The sequence below is a fragment of the Armigeres subalbatus genome, chromosome 2 (assembly GCF_024139115.2).
Source record: "Armigeres subalbatus isolate Guangzhou_Male chromosome 2, GZ_Asu_2, whole genome shotgun sequence".
Taxonomy (NCBI): Eukaryota; Metazoa; Arthropoda; class Insecta; order Diptera; family Culicidae; genus Armigeres; species Armigeres subalbatus.
Genome location: NC_085140.1, coordinates 286,771,257 through 286,789,940, shown reverse-complemented (window position 1 = coordinate 286,789,940; position 18,684 = coordinate 286,771,257). Strand labels below are relative to the sequence as shown.

At 38.4% G+C, this 18,684-nt stretch overlaps 2 protein-coding genes and 2 long non-coding RNA genes across 7 annotated transcripts; 1 reads left to right on the top strand and 3 right to left on the bottom strand.

Moving 5' to 3' along the window:
• Window positions 1-64: 64 nt before the first annotated feature.
• On the bottom strand, window positions 65-600 carry LOC134212364 (uncharacterized). The gene is made up of 3 exons (XR_009979257.1): window positions 480-600; window positions 261-422; window positions 65-203 (listed from the first exon to the last, which is right to left on the bottom strand). It is a non-coding gene; the product is annotated as an uncharacterized LOC134212364 (long non-coding RNA).
• A 7,257-nt stretch (window positions 601-7,857) lies between these two features.
• Window positions 7,858-9,615, bottom strand: LOC134212355 (uncharacterized). 2 transcript variants are annotated; one of them, XR_009979254.1, is made up of 4 exons: window positions 9,499-9,615; window positions 8,959-9,053; window positions 8,742-8,884; window positions 7,858-8,120 (listed from the first exon to the last, which is right to left on the bottom strand). It is a non-coding gene; the product is annotated as an uncharacterized LOC134212355 (long non-coding RNA). The 2 variants fall into 2 exon arrangements; XR_009979253.1 differs by lacking the exon at window positions 7,858-8,120 and having other exon boundaries at window positions 8,700-8,884.
• Window positions 9,616-10,881: 1,266 nt separating this feature from the next.
• LOC134212352 (integrator complex subunit 11) lies at window positions 10,882-13,399 on the top strand. Of its 3 annotated transcripts, none has more exons than XM_062690112.1 (4): window positions 10,882-10,958; window positions 11,119-11,900; window positions 12,050-12,912; window positions 12,972-13,399. In XM_062690112.1, exons 2-4 carry the CDS (start codon window positions 11,229-11,231, stop codon window positions 13,276-13,278), a joined length of 1,842 nt encoding a protein of 613 aa, XP_062546096.1. In that variant the 5' UTR covers window positions 10,882-10,958; window positions 11,119-11,228; the 3' UTR covers window positions 13,279-13,399. The 3 variants fall into 3 exon arrangements, with proteins under 3 accessions (XP_062546096.1, XP_062546094.1, XP_062546095.1); XM_062690111.1 differs by having other exon boundaries at window positions 10,920-11,048; XM_062690110.1 differs by having other exon boundaries at window positions 10,907-11,900.
• LOC134212353 (GTP-binding protein 10 homolog) lies at window positions 13,385-14,998 on the bottom strand. The gene is made up of 4 exons (XM_062690113.1): window positions 14,840-14,998; window positions 14,248-14,770; window positions 13,797-14,159; window positions 13,385-13,736 (listed from the first exon to the last, which is right to left on the bottom strand). Exons 1-4 carry the CDS (start codon window positions 14,879-14,881, stop codon window positions 13,507-13,509), a joined length of 1,158 nt encoding a protein of 385 aa, XP_062546097.1. The 5' UTR covers window positions 14,882-14,998; the 3' UTR covers window positions 13,385-13,506.
• Between the last annotated feature and the right edge of the window lie 3,686 nt (window positions 14,999-18,684).

Below are 18,684 nucleotides of genomic sequence, written 5' to 3'. Positions count from 1 at the left end.
CAAATGTAATAAACAACACAGGAAATGATTTACACAAAAGCGTTTTGGTGTTTTAGCATTTTAATTTAAATTATTTATTACAGCATAATACAGCATGGCATGTACAACTAATGTAGTTTATCAAAAGGGGTTGAATTAACTCCGGAGGAATTGCCGTCAACGAGACTCTCAACCGTTGATTCACTGGTATCGATGAAATTTTCCTGCAAACATTTAACATTAGAAACATTTTGTTCCGTTTTGTTTTGTTTTTGATTTACCTCACCACTGTAACTCTGTAGCTGACTGGATTCGTCAACCGGGTTCTGGTAATCGGAGAATGCGTCTTCCGTCGCTGATATTAAATGCGTCTCTGTGCTAATATCCGATGTGATTCCGAGCTGAACCTACTGACGAGGCATCAGCAAACTATACACCATATACTAGAATTAAATTAAATTAATATATCAACTAAAACCAAAAAAGTATATAAAACTTACGGTTGAGCAGATTAACTAGATCCACAGACAAGTTTATTTCGTCGTTTGATGCTTCTTGATCAGTTATTTTGAATGAAAGAAAAAATTGACTGCAGGTTGTTGCAACATTCAAACGTCAAACACGTTCGAATAATGTGGTGCTACACTTGGTTAAAATTCGTTACAGTTTCACTTGAAAATATGGTGCATTTTTTATGAGCGGCGGCAACATAGAGTGTTCACGAATTTCATGTGAATTACACTATGATGTGCAGGTAAAACATTCGAAAAACGTGGGAAACTATATGAATAATAAATTTATCGAAGAGGAACATTAGGTTAGAACGTGTGGATTATTTTCAGTGACTGAAAATAATCTTCACACTTCCCAGGTAACCATTAGCACTTTGTTTCGCCTTTTCGGCTATATAGGGCTATTATAGAGCCAGTATGAAGTTTGTTAGCACTGTGGTAGCCTTATAGTCGCACGTATGGCTTATTTTAGTGCTTATGGTTACCTGGGTTATTGGCACTTTGATGTTGCATGAAGAAGAAGAAGCAGAAAGATGATAATCGAAAAAATCTCCACGAGAAATCATACGAAGAAGTTTTTAAAACTATTCTCAAAAATTCTAAAAGCAATTTAATTAAAAACGGTAAGCAGTACGGGGTTGGACTTTTCTTCTACTGTATAATAAACTGTATAATAAACACAGTAAGGTACACTGGGGGAAGTGGAAAAGGAAAAATCGATAGTGCATGTTTGAATTAGTGTAAAACCAGTTTAAATGATCTAAATGCATTCAATCAAAATGGGGTATTAAAAACAGTCAATTTTGCATCAACTGTGTGGTAATTCATACTATTTTGGTTACTTGAAATTTACGGAAAAAGATTTAAAACTTAGGAGTTGTTTTTCCACTTAACCCAGTGGGATGGGGTAATTGTAAAAAAAAAATGTTACCTTGAATTTCTATTGTGATGAGTAGTTACATATAACTAAAATAAAAACGGTAATTGCTCTGAGCATCTTTTGTTGAATAATTTCATTAGCTTAACGGAATAGGTCCCCAAGGAATTCTTGTAATAGCTAATGTAGGGCTGGTTTTGTCTTCTCGAACATTAAGTGTACGTAACATCTATAGGTTCGCCCCAAGATGATTTTTTCATAGGAAAAATGGGGCTTACAGGGTTATAGACGAAACTTAGTTTTACGAATTGAGCTGATGTCTGTGTGTGCGCAAAACACGTACAAAATTATCTCCTATTTTTAAGCACTTGTCCTTAACCAATTTGTTCGCACAAAAAATTGCATTCAACGGCAAAACTTGCTATAAATATAAATAAATGTGAATTAAGGAATATATTCACCTAACAGTGCTATTTTTTCTTTCTCATACATTTTTTTCATATGTAAACCATGTGAAAGGCATTAATACCGATAGTAGGATTAATCAGGCGTTTTCTCATGTACACTAGTCCAATCACCACTGAGATTACAATGATAACAAACAAGGAACATAATAAGATTCACAGCTATCAAAATAAACCCTGGAGGGAAGGAAAAATGTGCGTCAACAAAAGATATTTTAGTTACTAGATAAAGATTGTCGCTTCGGTTCCCTTTGTTCTGCTGTCCGAAACATGTGTAGTACACACCTGTCAAATCGTATGGATTTTCCCTCTTTGACATTTAGCTCCCCTATCCTCACCAGCAAAAGATGTTCCGGACAGCGACGACAGCGACAATATTTATCTAGTAACTAAAATATCTTTTGCGTCAACAGAACATTTTCCACTTTCCCCGCAGTGTTTGATACCAGGGGTAAGTGTAAAATCGTTTAATTATTTGCTTTCATGATACAAACAACTACAAATTGAATGTGATTAGTTTAATTGTATTGTAATGGTTACCTGTGAATCAAATTCACTGGAAAAAGGGACAATGTGTGCAAATGAGAATTGATTTTATGAATGCAACAATTAACTTCTCGCGAAACCTAAAATGACAGTTCAAGCGTTAACCGTGTTAGTGTATGTATTATACAAATTTTAATATAGTATTAGTGTGGGCATCAAAGTATATTCTTGCACAATGTTATAGTGTGGTAAAAACTGTAAAGTATGTACAATTCCAATTTTTCGAGTCGATTTTTACACTTACCCCTTTTTTCCACTTCCCCCAGAAAAGTCCAACCCCGTACTGCTTACCGTTTTTAATTAAATTGCTTTTAGAAATTTTGAGAAGAGTTTTAAAAACCTTCGTATGGTTTCCCGTGGAGATTTTTTCGATTATCATCTTTCTGCTTCTTCTTCTTTGTGCAACATCAAAGCGCCCATATGGGGCACACACTTGTGGTATTCGTACCATGGTACAAGGCGACAAGAAAATAATTTCAAGGCTATCTTTAATGAAGACAATAATTGGTATGGCACTCATTTCAAGATTTTTGTACCATGGTATGAATACCACAAGTATGTTGTAATGTCAAATAATGAATCGTTCGATACAGAGGAATTTCATCAATAATGTAAATGGAAAACACGTTAAATCTTTATGGATTATCTGTGGGTATTGCCAGTTTTCTGACCGCGTTTTTCTTTAATAATTTCCCAATACGCATAGTAATGAAACACATCAATCTTTTGAATAATACTTTTATTACCATAAAAAATAATATTGTTTGGCCAATAATGACAGAGGGGTGTTATTTTTTCATTTTTCGTAGCTACCAGCAAAATTCTGCGGGCATGGTTCCCAAGATGCGAAGGTTATCAAAACTGCTGCATGCATTATCGTTGGATAACCAATCTGAAAAAGTAGGACATATGTTCAATCATTTCCTTTTAATAAAACTCAAACAAGCTCTTACCTTTCTGTATGTATGTATTAACAAAGTTTTAACTTTTCAGACCAAATTATTGATAATTCTCTTGTTAATTTCCTTCCTTAAGAACAAGTTTAAGATGCTTGTTGCACCCACAATCAACAAAATTGAGCGCCATGTTATTTTCTTCACCTATCATTGCTAATTCAAACGTTGTTCAAAACACGTTAATATGAAAAGTTTTGTCATGTGGTATCAATTCGTATTCAAATCTTGCGATTTTAACATGGATAGCTGGTGAAAATGTTGCTCGATGAAACACGTTCGATTCACATGGAAAAGAACGTTTTGTAAACGTGTATAATATTTTCATTATAATACCTATGAGTAAAATCAGCAGTGATTCAAATCGGGGCTGTCAGTTTGAATATGAATCTGAAACATTAATTTTCCTAGCAGCTGTTCTAGATTCAGTTTTTATACCAGTCAACTGTTAAAAAAAATAAAACTGGTTCTATTTTCTGCAGATTTGAACCACGATTGAATCACGAGTTTCAAATATTTTTCAATTGTTTTGGTGTATGGATGCGTCATTTTATCTACGGATCAATCCACTTTGCAATTCCGGCGCCTTTCTTGGCAGTAACATTTCATTTATTCATTTATTTAGTTAACATCTAAACAGATAACACTGAATCAACAATTTGACGCCACAATGCACGGTTCGAGGCCGCATCTCTCCATCCTCGGATACGCCCCACGCTCGCCAAGTCGTTCTGCACCTGGTCTGCCCATCTCGCTCGCTGCGCTCCACGCCGTCTCGTACCTGCCGGATCGGAAGCGAACACCATCTTTGCAGGGTTGCTGTCCGGCATTCTTGCAACATGTCCTGCCCATCGTACCCTTCCGGCTTTAGCTACCTTCTGGATACTGGGTTCGCCGTAGAGTTGGGCGAGCTCATGGTTCATTCTTCGCCGCCACACACCGTCTTCTTGCACACCGCCAAAGATGGTCCTAAGCACCGTCTCTCGAATACTCCGAGTGCTTGCAAGTCCTCCTCGAGCATTGTCCATGTTTCATGTCCGTAGAGGACTACCGGTCTTATTAACGTCTTGTACATGACACATTTGGTGCGGTGGCGAATCTTTTTCGACCGCAGTTTCTTCTGGAGCCCGTAGTAGGCCCGACTTCCACAGATGATGCGCCTTCTTATTTCACGACTAACGTTGTTGTCAGCCGTCAGCAAGGATCCGAGGTAGACGAATTCCTCGACCACCTCGAAGGTATCCCCGTCTATCGTAACACTGCTTCCCAGGCGGGCCCTGTCGCGCTCGGTTCCGCCCACAAGCATGTACTTTGTCTTTGACGCATTCACCACCAGTCCAACTTTTGTTGCTTCACGTTTCAGACGGGTGTACAGTTCTGCCACCTTTGCAAATGTTCGGCCGACAATGTCCATGTCATCCGCGAAACAAATAAATTGACTGGATCTGTTGAAAATCGTACCCGGCTGTTACACCCGGCTCTCCGCATGACACCTTCTAGCGCAATGTTGAACAACAGGCACGAAAGTCCATCACCTTGTCTTAGTCCCCGGCGCGATTCGAACGAACTGGAGTGTTCGCCCGAAATCTTCACATAGTTTTGCACACCATCCACCGTTGCTTTGATCAGTCTGGTAAGCTTCCCAGGGAAGCTGTTCTCGTCCATAATTTTCCATAGCTCTACGCGGTCTATACTGTCGTATGCCGCCTTGAAATCAACGAACAGATGGTGCGTTGGGACCTGGTATTCACGGCATTTTTTTAAGGATTTGCCGTACAGTAAAGATCTGGTCCGTTGTCGAGCGGCCGTCAACGAAGCCGGCTTGATAACTTCCCACGAACTCGTTCACTAATGGTGACAGACGACGGAAGATGATCTGGGATATCACTTTGTAGGCGGCATTAAGGATGGTGATCGCTCGAAAGTTCTCACACTCCAGTTTGTCGCCTTTCTTGTAGATGGGGCATATAACCCCTTCCTTCCACTCCTCCGGTAGCTGTTCGGTTTCCCAGATTCTGACTATCAGTATGTGCAGGCAAGTGGCCAGCTTTTCCGGGCCCATCTTGATGAGCTCAGCTCCGATACCATCCTTACCAGCTGCTTTATTGGTCTTTAGCTGTTGAATGGCATCCTTAACTTCCCTCAAGGTGGGGCTGGTTGGCTTCCATCGTCCGCCGAACTGCCGTAGTCATCCCCTCCGCTGCCTTGACTTTCACTGCCTGTACTCTCAGCGCCATTCAGATGTTCCTCGTAGTGCTGCTTCCACCTTTCGATCACCACACGTTTGTCCGTCAAGATGCTCCCATCCTTATCCCGGCACATTTCGGCTCGCGGCACGAAGCCTTTGCGGGATGCGTAGAGCTTCTGATAGAACTTGCGTGTATCTTGAGAACGGCACAGCTGTTCCATCTCCTCGCACTCCGCTTCTTCCAGGCGGCGTTTCTTCTCCTGAAAAAGGCGGGTCTGCTGTCTCCGCTTCCGTCTATAACGTTCCACGTTCTGCCGGGTACCTTGCTGCAGCGCGACCGCCCGCGCTGCGTCCTTCTCCTCCAGAATCTGCAGTAACATAATGATTTCAATTAATTGAAAATTTGAAAAACATGAATAGAACACTGCTGGGGAAACCAGCGAGTTTGTTCTATTTTGCTCCAGATTTAAACTAGAATAGTGGTCGAAAATTTAGAATGAAACTGAATCACTCCTGATTTCACCCATGCATGTTTTTGATGCCAGCATCAAAATCATCGATCAATTTAATACGAAGGCGTAATCATAGTCGTCGAAAACCTGCCATTGAAAATATGTTTTAAATATCATCATATTTTGGTGAAGTAGAGCACTTGGTGCCGATCATCATATGAAAATTTATGAAAGGCATCAATATTCTTATTTAAATACACCTCCAATTCATACTTTTGCACAAGTTCTCCAAAAATGATGAAAAATAATTACGTCTATTTGGAAAAAATCAACTCGGAATAGGAGATTGCTTACAAAATACACACCAAATTTTTTTCGCTGAAAGCCAGCAAAATTTTGCTGGATTTTGCCGAGCTGTAAAACCAGCAATCCATCCAGCAAAATTTGATTTGCTGTTCTTCCAGCAAACATGGAAATCATAAAAATGACAGGTACTTAACTGAATTTTCAGCAATTTAATGGTTTGCTGGACGGTCAGCAAAACCTTAATCAAAATATTTTACTGTATTTCCAGCAATTCAATTTCATCACTGACATGTCAGCACAAAAAAGCGCAATGAAAGTGGATATCAGTTAGAAGAATAAAAACATCCCTTGATATGTATCAGTTGATGCAATCAAGAAAATGGAAGTTTCAATACAATTTTGTTTGATCGACTGCTGATACATATCATAGGAAATCACCTGATTTTTTGCTTTGAATCGATATTTATTTTCTGCCATTTTATGCAAATATTCGAAACAGATACAACAATCTCCTTCACAGTCAATTGGGCTATCACTATAGTGTAGGGATTGAATCCAAGATATACCGTTCGAAATCATTTTTCAGCTATAATAAAAAGTTGTGTTAAATATAATGATAACAATTTCCATTACAAACCATTACGTTTATCCACTCAACTATGAAGTCTTGCAAAATATTATATTTTCTCAATCCTTTATAATCTGTATTATCTATCAAAATCTTTGATTGCAGCGTTTATATAATGGACTGCAGATCTGAATCCATTCTAATGTTGAATTGAATTTGACAGATGATCACGGTTGCTGAATTTCCAGCAATAACATGACCTTTGCTGATTTTCAGTAAACCATTTTAACGATTGCTGGATTTCAGCAAACAATTTCATTGCTGGTTTAAAATCAGCAAACCGTTTTGCTGGAACGAGAAATGAAATTTTGGTGTGTAGAATATTGTCAGTGCACCATGTGTCCCATGGGAAACCCAATTTCAACCGAACAATGGGAAACTCAAAGATGTAGTAGAACGTAGTGGGTAGGATGGGGGTGCCAGATAAAAGATATTTTTAGTTACTATAGATAAAGATTGTCGCTGTCGTCGCTGTCCGGAACATCTTTTGCTGGCGAGGATAGGGGAGCTAAATGTCAAAGAAGGAAAATCCATACGATTTGACAGCTTGGTACCCATCATGTTCCGGACAGCAGAACAAAGGGAACCGAAGCGACAACCCGGATAAAAAATATAATTAAAATATCATAAATTTTACTGTAACAACACCATCTAAAACAAAGGACTTACCATTAAATATAATGGAATTTTAACAATAAAATCACATTGGAAATAATGGTTTTCCACGATAAAATGAATGGTAAATGGAACTTTTACAATAAAAAAGGGGGGTTGTTATGTATCTTTACAATACAAAAATCGAAAATTTTCCATACATTTTTCGGAGCAAAACAATTAATTCAACGGTTCTCCAATGGGACGATTTAGAGGGACAAAACAATAGAAAATAATGTATGTTAAATGTTTTCTCTAATTTTTTTTTATTGTTTTACAGTAGAAATATAATTAAATTTAGAATACATTTTACTCTAATATTACAATAGAAAAACAATACAACTTTATGTCCTACAATTTATTTTATCGATACGATTTAAATTTAATTTTATTTCAGTACTAGTTGACCCGGCAGACGTTGTCCTGCATAGTAGGCGAAAATACACATTGAGAACTGCCCATGCGAAATATCCATGTGAATCTTGATTTTAGTTTTTCACGATTTGCTCAACTTTACTCGTAATTTTCGCATTAGGAAATATCATATAAACCCGTCGGAAACTATAACGAATGTTTCTGCTGAAGAAATGAAAAAAATCCATCCATCCGTTTTCGAGTTATGCGGATACGAACACAGACCATTTCATTTTTATATATAAGATAGGCTTAATGTTCAATCAGTTAGAATTTAATTTTACCTTAATTTCATTTCAATGTGATTCAACAATAATTTTAATTCGAATTTAATTCCAATTTATTTTAATTATATTTCAATTTCATTTGAATTCAATTTAAATTTTGTTTTAATTCAGTTTTTGTTCGATTTCAAATTAGTTTTCATTCAATCCAAAATTTAATGTGTTAAGCCCCAAACGCAACATAACGGAACGGCGACGGAAACGGCAAATTTGACAGAAAATATATGGGCTAACTGTAAAATTTTCCATTTCCGTCGCCGTTCCGTTGTATTGCGTTTGGGGCTTTAGTATTGTTGTTTGGCGCTTTGCTGTTACTTAAGCCTCAAACGCAATACAACGGAACGGCGACGGAAACGGAAAATTTGACAGTTGGCCCATATATTTTCTGTCAAATTTGCCGTTTCCGTCGCCGTTCCGTTGTATTGCGTTTGGGGCTTTAGTCACTGATGCATTGACGTTAAAATCAAATGCGCCGATGATGTACCTCGCTATACTCGCTGAGCACGCTGTAATTTCAGCCACCAGGAAAGGGAGCGTCTCCTATAGGACTTATATATGATTTGTTTTTTCTTGAGTGGGTGAATCGAATTTAGTCGTTTTCTCTAACACATCAGGTTATGTATGAACCTGTAAAAAATGTAAATTATAAAAGCATGTCAGTTTTCTTATAAAAAGTACTTCGAGAAAAAAGGAAAAATTACCTGTATCAGTTATTATTGTATCTAATTGGTAAGATAGGCCAATAATAGCTGCCGAACGATATTCAGTCTTACGTGGTCTTACCATAAACTTCCTTCTGAAAAAGAACAAGGATACATGTTAATAAAAATGCTCCGAACTGCTTCGGCGGTGGAAATTAAGAACCCCTTCCTAAAGGTGCTTTAAAAGGTTCTCTCGCGCCAAAATCATCCGGTATACTCCATTGCACAGTGATGTCACACACTACTTTTGACAGGTACTGGTCCTGTTGTTTACAGACGACTTTATTTTAATTTTGAGATACTTCTAACATTCTTTGGATTTTCTGATCGTTAAGTACCTAAACTTATCGATAATTACCAATATTTGAATGCGGAATGTACGGAATGTCTTCAACATCGTGAAATATGCTGATTTAATTTGGATCAAAAAAATTCTAAGTCCGAGACGTAAACAACAGGACCAGTACCTGTCAAAATAGTGAGGTTAGGTTTGCCGCACGCAATGACCTATTATGATGTTAACATTATATAGATACTCACCACGATACAGCAGCCTATGATCCGCCGCTTGCCCACTCCCAGAATCCGTAATGAAGGGACACTTCCTGCACCACAACATCAGTTTCATTTTTTCATTCCACTAATCATAAACAAAACGTACACGCTCAAATAAATCCAGCCTAAAATGATATGCAAAAGTTTTTGTTCCTTTTTATATTTTTAATTCAACCTGGTCATAACATGAATATTTCAAGACCTGAAATAAAAAGTATTTATTTATAAATCGATAAAACTTTTTTTTTTTCATTTAATAATTGAACCTTTTGTTACTATATTGTATTCAATTGTTATTTCATTAATACAACAAACAAATTAAATCTTTAAAAATTATATAATTTTTTCTTCATCAAGATGGATTTTCTGATCACCTAGTTAGAATACTTATATCAGAGTCTATTATATTCCGTGTAAAGTAGAAAATCGAAAATTTGTTTTCAATAAAATGAAATATCTGCAGTTATCAGACGTCGCAACTCATTTCTGATTAGTGCGCATGATAGTACATCCATGCGTGCATGATGCGCACTACTAATGAAATATTTCAAATTGTCGCGACTCGCCGCGCAGCGCGAGTGCTCAATCGCGCGGTCCGGTTTGGTGGCGGCCCGACAATATAGAGTTACGCAAAGAGTGAAGCCAAATCTACCTATTGAACTGTCAAACCGTCTACCTATCGAGCAAAGTAAACAAATGCTTGTTGATAGTGCGGAAACATTGTTATCGCCTGATAATTATTATGGCGAATTAAAACTCATGAATTGAAATGTATTAGATTTGTTTTAGAAACAGTTTAAAACACTTCAATACACCCCCCAATAAAGTTGCAACAAGAAGCTCATGTGTTTGCACTCTGTAGGTGACTTTGGTTATCGAAATAAAAAGCTTTAGAAGTGATCACTCCCGTGAAGTCACTTGAAGGGTTGAACAAAAATGAAAGTTTTCAACATAATAACAAGAGCATCATTTAGAATAAGAATAAGAAGATCCTCTTTGCGCAACTCTATATAATAGACTCTGACTTATATAATATATTTAGCTTTGGAATGAGCAATACAAAACATAAGCGGATAATAAAATCAAGATAGAATGTATTGGTAACAGTTAAATTTATTGTGCATTTAAAGTAAGCACAATAAAAGATTTTTATGGCCGTGAAAAAACTACAATAAACGTACAATAGATTATTTTGTTTACCATACAATCTATTGTACTCCAATGGATTATGCCATACGAGGTACTGTAAATTTTTATCCGGGAATCTATCTAGTAACTAAAATATCTTTTTGCCAGATACCTGTGATTTACATTCACTTTGATGTTTATTATGTCGCTCAAAATATGCGCGCTGTCAAATTTTCATGAATGACGTTATCGTGCATAGTGCGTTTTGTTGTCACTTGTGGTCCGTCCGTTCAGCGAGAAGAGCCCCATCAGGTTCGGTATGTCATCTGGAAATAGATTTACGACCGTAACTGACCATAATTTCTCCCGATTTCGATGTGTTTTATCGTGCCTGTGATTTCAACCAAGTGAATTATTTTGCATCATTTTCATTTCTACGTTTTTTTATGAATTTAATGTGAAAAAATATCTACCTAGATACACGAAAGCCACATTGAAGAAAAGTCAAAAGTGAATCAAAAACCTGTTGTTTCAAAAATTTTCCATTGCGTTCTGCTTTGAGAGAGTGGCTGCCAGTGAATGTGATCATGCCGGAGATCAAAATTACGCCTCTAGGGGCAGGTCAGGATGTGGGAAGGAGCTGCATTTTGCTGTCGATGGGTGGCAAGAACATTATGCTCGACTGTGGCATGCACATGGGATATAACGATGAACGGCGCTTCCCGGACTTCTCCTTCATAGTTCCAGAAGGACCAATTACAAACCACATTGACTGCGTCATAATTTCGCACTTCCATCTGGACCACTGCGGGGCGCTCCCATACATGACGGAAATGGTCGGCTACACGGGACCGATCTACATGACCCACCCGACGAAAGCTATTGCTCCGATCTTGCTGGAAGACATGCGAAAAGTGGCCGTGGAGAGAAAAGGCGAGAGCAACTTCTTCACTACCCAAATGATCAAGGATTGTATGAAGAAAGTGATCGCCGTTACACTGCACCAGAGCGTTATGGTGGACAGTGAGCTGGAAATCAAAGCGTACTACGCGGGACACGTCCTGGGGGCGGCTATGTTTTGGATTAAAGTCGGTTCCCAATCGGTCGTGTACACCGGTGATTACAATATGACTCCGGATCGACATTTGGGAGCGGCATGGATCGATAAATGCAAGCCCGATTTGCTGATAACGGAGAGTACGTATGCCACCACAATCCGAGACTCTAAGCGATGCCGAGAACGAGACTTTTTGAAAAAGGTGAGATCCGAAGGTTTTTGTTATTCTTTTTGTTGTTTTTCTTTTATATATGTATCTTCAATATTTCTTTCTCTACTAATAACCTCAAGTCATTAGTCCCAAGAGACAACGAACACAACTTGAATTAAGCAATGCTCATTTTCACACAGGTACACGAATGTGTTGCTAAAGGAGGGAAGGTGCTGATTCCGGTTTTTGCATTAGGACGAGCCCAGGAGTTATGCATTTTATTGGAAACCTACTGGGAACGAATGAACCTCAAATACCCGATTTATTTTGCTGTGGGATTGACAGAGAAGGCCAATAACTATTACAAAATGTTTATTACTTGGACTAATCAGAAGATCCGTAAAACTTTCGTACACCGCAATATGTTTGAATTTAAGCATATCAAACCATTCGACAAGGGTTACATTGATAATCCGGGTGCAATGGTAGTCTTTGCAACACCCGGAATGCTCCACGCCGGCCTCTCGCTGCAGATTTTTAAGAAGTGGGCGCCGAATGAGAATAATATGGTGATTATGCCCGGATATTGCGTTCAGGGAACGGTTGGACATAAGATTCTGGGAGGTGCTAAAAAGGTTGAGTTTGAAAATCGTCAGGTGGTTGAAGTGAAAATGTCTGTTGAATACATGAGCTTCAGTGCACATGCCGATGCAAAGGGGATCATGCAGCTCATCCAATATTGTGAACCTATGAACGTGATGCTGGTTCACGGAGAAGCGGTGAAGATGGAATTTTTGAAGGAAAAAATTAAAGAGGAATTTCACATCGAATGTTACACACCGGCGAATGGCGAAACCTGTGTGATAAGTACACCGATCAAGATTCCAGTTGAAGCCTCGCTGTCTATTCTGAAGGACGAAGCCAAAAAGTATAGTGCAGAGCCACCAGATCCAAAAAGGAGGCGTTTCATTCACGGCATGCTGGTAATGAAAGATAACAAAATCTCACTGATGAGCATCGATGAAATCTTCAACGAAGGTGGAGTTAATCGCCATGTTATCAAGTACTTAATCCATCAAAAGCGGCGCTTGGATGTGTATTCAATTTTCTTCATATTTTCAGGTTCATTTCGAAAGTCAAAGTCGCCGATCCAGGCCCTATCTTGCGGACAGTTGAGAAGTTGTACAATCTGCTGAACGAGCGACTGTCGGGATGGACCGTCACGATGAACGAGAACGGCACGATCAACGTGGAATCGGTCAATATCGCAATCGAAGGTGACGAATCCATCGCTGGAACATCAGGATCAGCTTCCGTTCCTCCACCTCCACCGAACGCTGCAAGTCCAAATAAAATTTGCAGCGTGTCGTGGATTAACCAGGATGAGGACTTGGGCAGCTACATTCTTGGTTTACTGCAAAGTCTGTAAGGCTTTCTGTTCGGAACAACGTTAGTACCTATAGCATATTTTTTGTAAGATTCTTTATTTCTCTAAGATACAAAAATAAAATAAAACATTTTGCAAACACGGCATATTTCGTGAAAATGAATTGGATCATATTGTTTTTATTTTATCTACTTTGTTCAGCAGATGATTTTGAAAAACATACACATTTTTACAATTTCTACACTTTATTTTCGCACTGTTAAAAAATCATCAGCCAACTTTTGGGCCTTTTTCGCGTAGTTTCCCTCGAAGCCCTTCTAGATTGGCACTATCCCTTGCTTCATTGTGTAATCGTTCCTCCGCTCTTGCATCCAAAACTTCCCTAATAGCATGTTTCACCTTATCGATTTCGGTTATACATTTTGCCGAAATTGGTATTATCCGGTCGAAACTAACGAGCTGTTTTGGGATCAATTCTTCTGGACAATGTTGAATCCCATCTGAAATATAAATTAATTTATGATGATCGTGTTAAAGTGTTTTTTTATTTTATAATTCACCTTCCAAATTCCCAAAATATTTATCATATTTGCAAATTTCCTCGACAGCACCCTCTTTGTCCATTTTGTTCACCAAGAGTACGCATGGCTTCTCGAGCAGCGTTTTATCATAAAGTTCCAATTCTTTGTTTAAAGCGTAGATGTTTTCCAAACAATTCCGCTTACGATGACTTTGGCTCAGCTGGAAACCGAAAACGTCCACTATGATTAACAGCAGCCGCGTTCTTTCCACGTGCTTCAGGAACTTGTGTCCCATTCCAAAATTGGCGTGCGCTCCCTCGATAAGCCCTGGCAAATCGGCTATTGTTATTTGGCGGTAGTCTTCATAATCGATTGTACCGATTTGTGGCCGTATTGTTGTAACTTTAAAAAATATTGGTTTAATATAATCTTAATCTGAACAGACTATAATACTGATGCAAGACATTTTTTTTTGAATAATCAAACTTACATGGATAAGATGCAATTTTTGGAGAAGCATTGGAGAGTGCCTTAACGAGAGTGCTCTTCCCGGCGTTTGGGAATCCAACCAGTCCTACATCAGCAATTAACTTTAGATCCAACTTCAAAGTTCTCGTTTGTCCAGTCTTTCCTAGGAACGAATTCCCAGCGCAACCCCCGCTACCACCTCCAGCGGCCAAGCACGTCTTACCCTCTTCATCCAGTTCAGCGATGAGGGATCCTCCGTCCTCTAGCACCCGTATACCTACAGGCACTTGGACCTGCTCGTCCAATCCACGGCGCCCCAAAATCCGATTCTTGCTGCTTTCCTCTCCATTGCCGGCGAAGATCTTCTTGGCGCGATACTTTTGAACGACATCCTTCAGTGTCTTGCCTTCCTTGGCCACGAAGTAAACCGCTCCTCCTTGTCCTCCTACGCCACCATACTTGGGTAAACCGTTGCCACCGTGACCGCCCTTGACAGCGAGTCTCAAACTGTCCAGAAACTTACCGCGTAAATGACTCCGCGTAGACTAAACAAATCGGATAGGAAAATGTAATAAAAATCTTAATATTATGAAGGCAGGTATAAAATAACTTACTTTTTTCACAGATCCCAGGAGAAGATTTTGTAAAAGAACCATTATTTAGTTGCTTATGTTTTCTAAGTCGTTTCAATTTGATATTCCATGAACTTGAGCACGAGTTTGTACTTCTTGGCTGTGAATGTTTTGTTTATATTCAAAGTTGTGTCAGCTAACAGTAAAATACACGCTAAAATTATCGCATCAGTTCCATATATCAGTTGAATTGAGCACACTGAACCAAGATGAATTCATCTTTAGTTACATTTTTCGAGCACTTTTTGAAACTGATTTGCAACTGCTCGACAAACCGTTGTAAATATGACCTGCACGCTTAGTTCAGTTCACTCAAATATGGGTAAACAGTACCTATAATCTCGAAAAAGTGCACATACCTATTTATGGGTGAAGTACCATTTACCCATATTTGAGTACAAGTGATTCATGGGAATTTTGGTAATGTTTACCTATTTATGAGTATTCTGTTATAGGTGAAATTCACCTAAATATGGGTGATATTTTCCTGTTCTTGTTTTGAAAATATTATTGAATAAAAATTATTCTTATAAATATAAGTAAAATATTTGATTGGTTATATACATGCAAATTATTTTATTATTTTAACTACCGCGTTTTTCATAAAATAGTTTGAATTTTATTCCTCAACTTTCATTTTGCTGGTTGCATTACTAATAACAGTGGCTGATGGCAGCAAATCCCGAACTAACCGGAACATCCTTCAGCAGCAGCATCGGCAGCAGCTTCGTGTCAGTGAGGAAGTTCAGTGTGGAAGTTCCGCCATTCTGGAATCCCGAACGAACCGGAACATCTTTCAGCAGCAGCTACGGGTCAGTGTGGTGTGGTGGAGTAAGCGGTGCGGAACGGCATGCTATTATGCAACTGGTGACAGCTGGCGGATGGTAACTCTCCCGGACGCAGATATGCTGAATGCTGAATGATCCGATTGAATAGTTGCGACTGACCGCATAGATCTGAAAAATTTAAAGATCATATATAAATCCTAAATCATTTTATTAAACACTAATCAACTTACGCCTCCAATTCAAAAAATCTGAAATCCGATTGTTATTTTAGTAGCAGCATCCAATAGCAGCTAGGAATTAGTTCTTGGTACAAAAAGAAATGACAGCGTTCACGTTTCGTTTAAGTCGCCTGTTTTTTCCTTTCCCTTTTCTCCTCGTCATCCAGCTAGCAACTTCCAACTCCAAGTACGGTTATTTATCGGGAACAGGATGAGAAACATGCAGATTGGAGCGAACATTCCCGTTGGAGTTGTTAGACGGTTGGAGGAATTATCGATTCCATTGGTACCTCTTAAGAATATTCTAAGTGGTCAGAGATTCGCAGCTGTCAGCAGAAGTATTCCGCCTATGGATCTGGAACTAGCTTCCGGTCCTGCTACCTGCGATTGTTCGTCATTCGCCGATAACGAGGAGGTGCTGCTGATCTGATGATTTTGAAAAGATATAGTTGAGAAGTTCCAACCTGAAAGATGAGTTAAAATACAAATATCAAAAATACAACAATCTTAATAAAATACAACAAAATAGTTACCTTATATTCGGCCTTACATGAAGAACTTTCGGATCGATTACATATTCTCAACTTCGACGAGATAAAAATAAAGAAATTTCACAAACTACTGCGATGTCGGTCGAATTTGTTTATCTTTATTTTTTCACCCAAATATGGGTAAATGCGATTACTCAAATATAGGTAAAGCCGATGTTTTCAGAACATCAGTAAATTTTACCGATTTTTTGGGTATGTTTCACTAATAATATTGGTATAATTGGAATTACCCATATATGAGTGAATTAAGTACCCATAAATAGGTAAATCAATCTAAGCGTGTGGGGCAGGGGACCAGGGTTGCCACATATACAGATTTTTCTGTATTTTACAGATTTTTGAGGTAAGGCTGTGACCAAGAATCTGTATAAACAGATATACAGATTTTTGCAAAAGTTACAGATTTTACAGATTTCTTGAAAATTTTGGTACCAAAAATTATTGTAAATTTCTGTTATGCTAATCTAAAATTATCTTATGGTTCTTAATTTTGAGATTAACTATTTCAATTTAAAAATACAGAACATGTGGTCTCTGGTAGGTTTTGTTCTTAATTGGCAAGTCATGTACATCAATGATTTTAAAATTCGATCGGATTATGTTGAGGAAATTGTTATGATTACATTTTAATGCATGTGGTCTTAAATGTTCTAAAAATAATATTAAAAAATCAGGTCTAACTATCATAGATCCCATCTGAAATGCTTTGAAACAGTTTATCAGTGATTCTTTTCTGTGTGGCTGAATATTAGTCCAATAAAGTTGTTGTGCATCTGGCTATACTGTTGCAAACATTGTTGCTTGTATTCATTTATTTGTAATCCTTGGAATGAAATGTGCAAAAAATGCTGAATATTGTCATGTCTGACTTGTACGAGGGCTTGTAGTTCCGCATAGTATTTCCGGAATTTATCTTTTCAAAACTAACTAGGTATATTGAAGACTTTGAATTTGATTTGATTCAGATGGATACAGATTTGCAATACAGATTTTTGGACTTGAAATACAGATATAAAGATTTTCTGGGACAAAAATACAGATTTAAATGTGGCAACCCTGGATGGATACAGATTTGCAATACAGATTTTTGGACTTGAGATACAGATATAAAGATTTTCTGGGACAAAAATACAGATTTAAATGTGGCAACCCTGCAGGGGACTGAAGAGAAAGCTAATACGCCTACCCACCATTCACTCAATATGGCGTCTTTTGTTTTAATTTCGTTTGATTAATGATAACAAAACTTCGGAAGTATCGACGAGTTATTTTTCGACATAAAGAAGCCATACAAACACTGCCAAAAATATCTACCTACATATCCAGCTTTCCACGCTAGCCATCCACTCAGCGAACTGGACTATCGAAATTCATAACTGACGCCTTATGAATCTTCGACTGGTTATTCCACCAACAGTGCTTCTTATACGCAGTTACCTTCCCGAGTAATCAAGCGTCGATGGGCGTGGGGTCTACATACCGGACTCCCGACCTTGACGTCCATGGTTCGAACCCAGTCTGCCGCACTTCACTTTTTTTCAAATGAAAATCATCATTCATAAGGCAACATATTGAAATTCATACCGATTCCTTGTGGCAAATTTTCATAAGGCGTTTGATTGAAAACCATACGTCCATTTTCCTCAGTGTCTAGCTTTCCACGCTCGGTAATGGCGGCTTGTCGGTGTGTAAAAATCAATCGGTCACTGTACTGTTTGACACTAGCTGGAGGAAAGCCCACTGGCGTTCCTGGATGAGGGGAAGGGAAAAAAGGCCTTTTCGCCAGTGAGTTTTCCTCCAGCTAGTGTCAAAAAGTACAGTGATCGATTGATTTTTACACATCGACAAGCCGCCATTACCGAGCGTGGAAAGCTGGATACATTTTATAACTTCAAGCAGTACCAACTGAAACTGCAACTTAGCCCTGTTTGCTATTTGTCATGCATCGAGAAAGAGATAAAGCTTGTCTGTGTAGCTCTCTCCTATGGCAAACAGATGACATTGTACCCCACTGGTCACGGGATTTGGTTCCCCATATTTCCGTCCCCTAATTCCGTGAATCCCGCCCCTTCAAAAATATAATTATATTATAATTATTCGTAAAAAATACAATATTCCAATTCTCCAAAATGTTCCGCAAATCAACGGAAAAAGTCAATATTTACGTTTGCGACTTTCGCCTTTATGAAACAACAATGTCGAACTGCTCGATTCGATCTTTTTATTCAAAAAAAATGTTTCAACTTCAAACTTTAATGTGTGTGTGATCT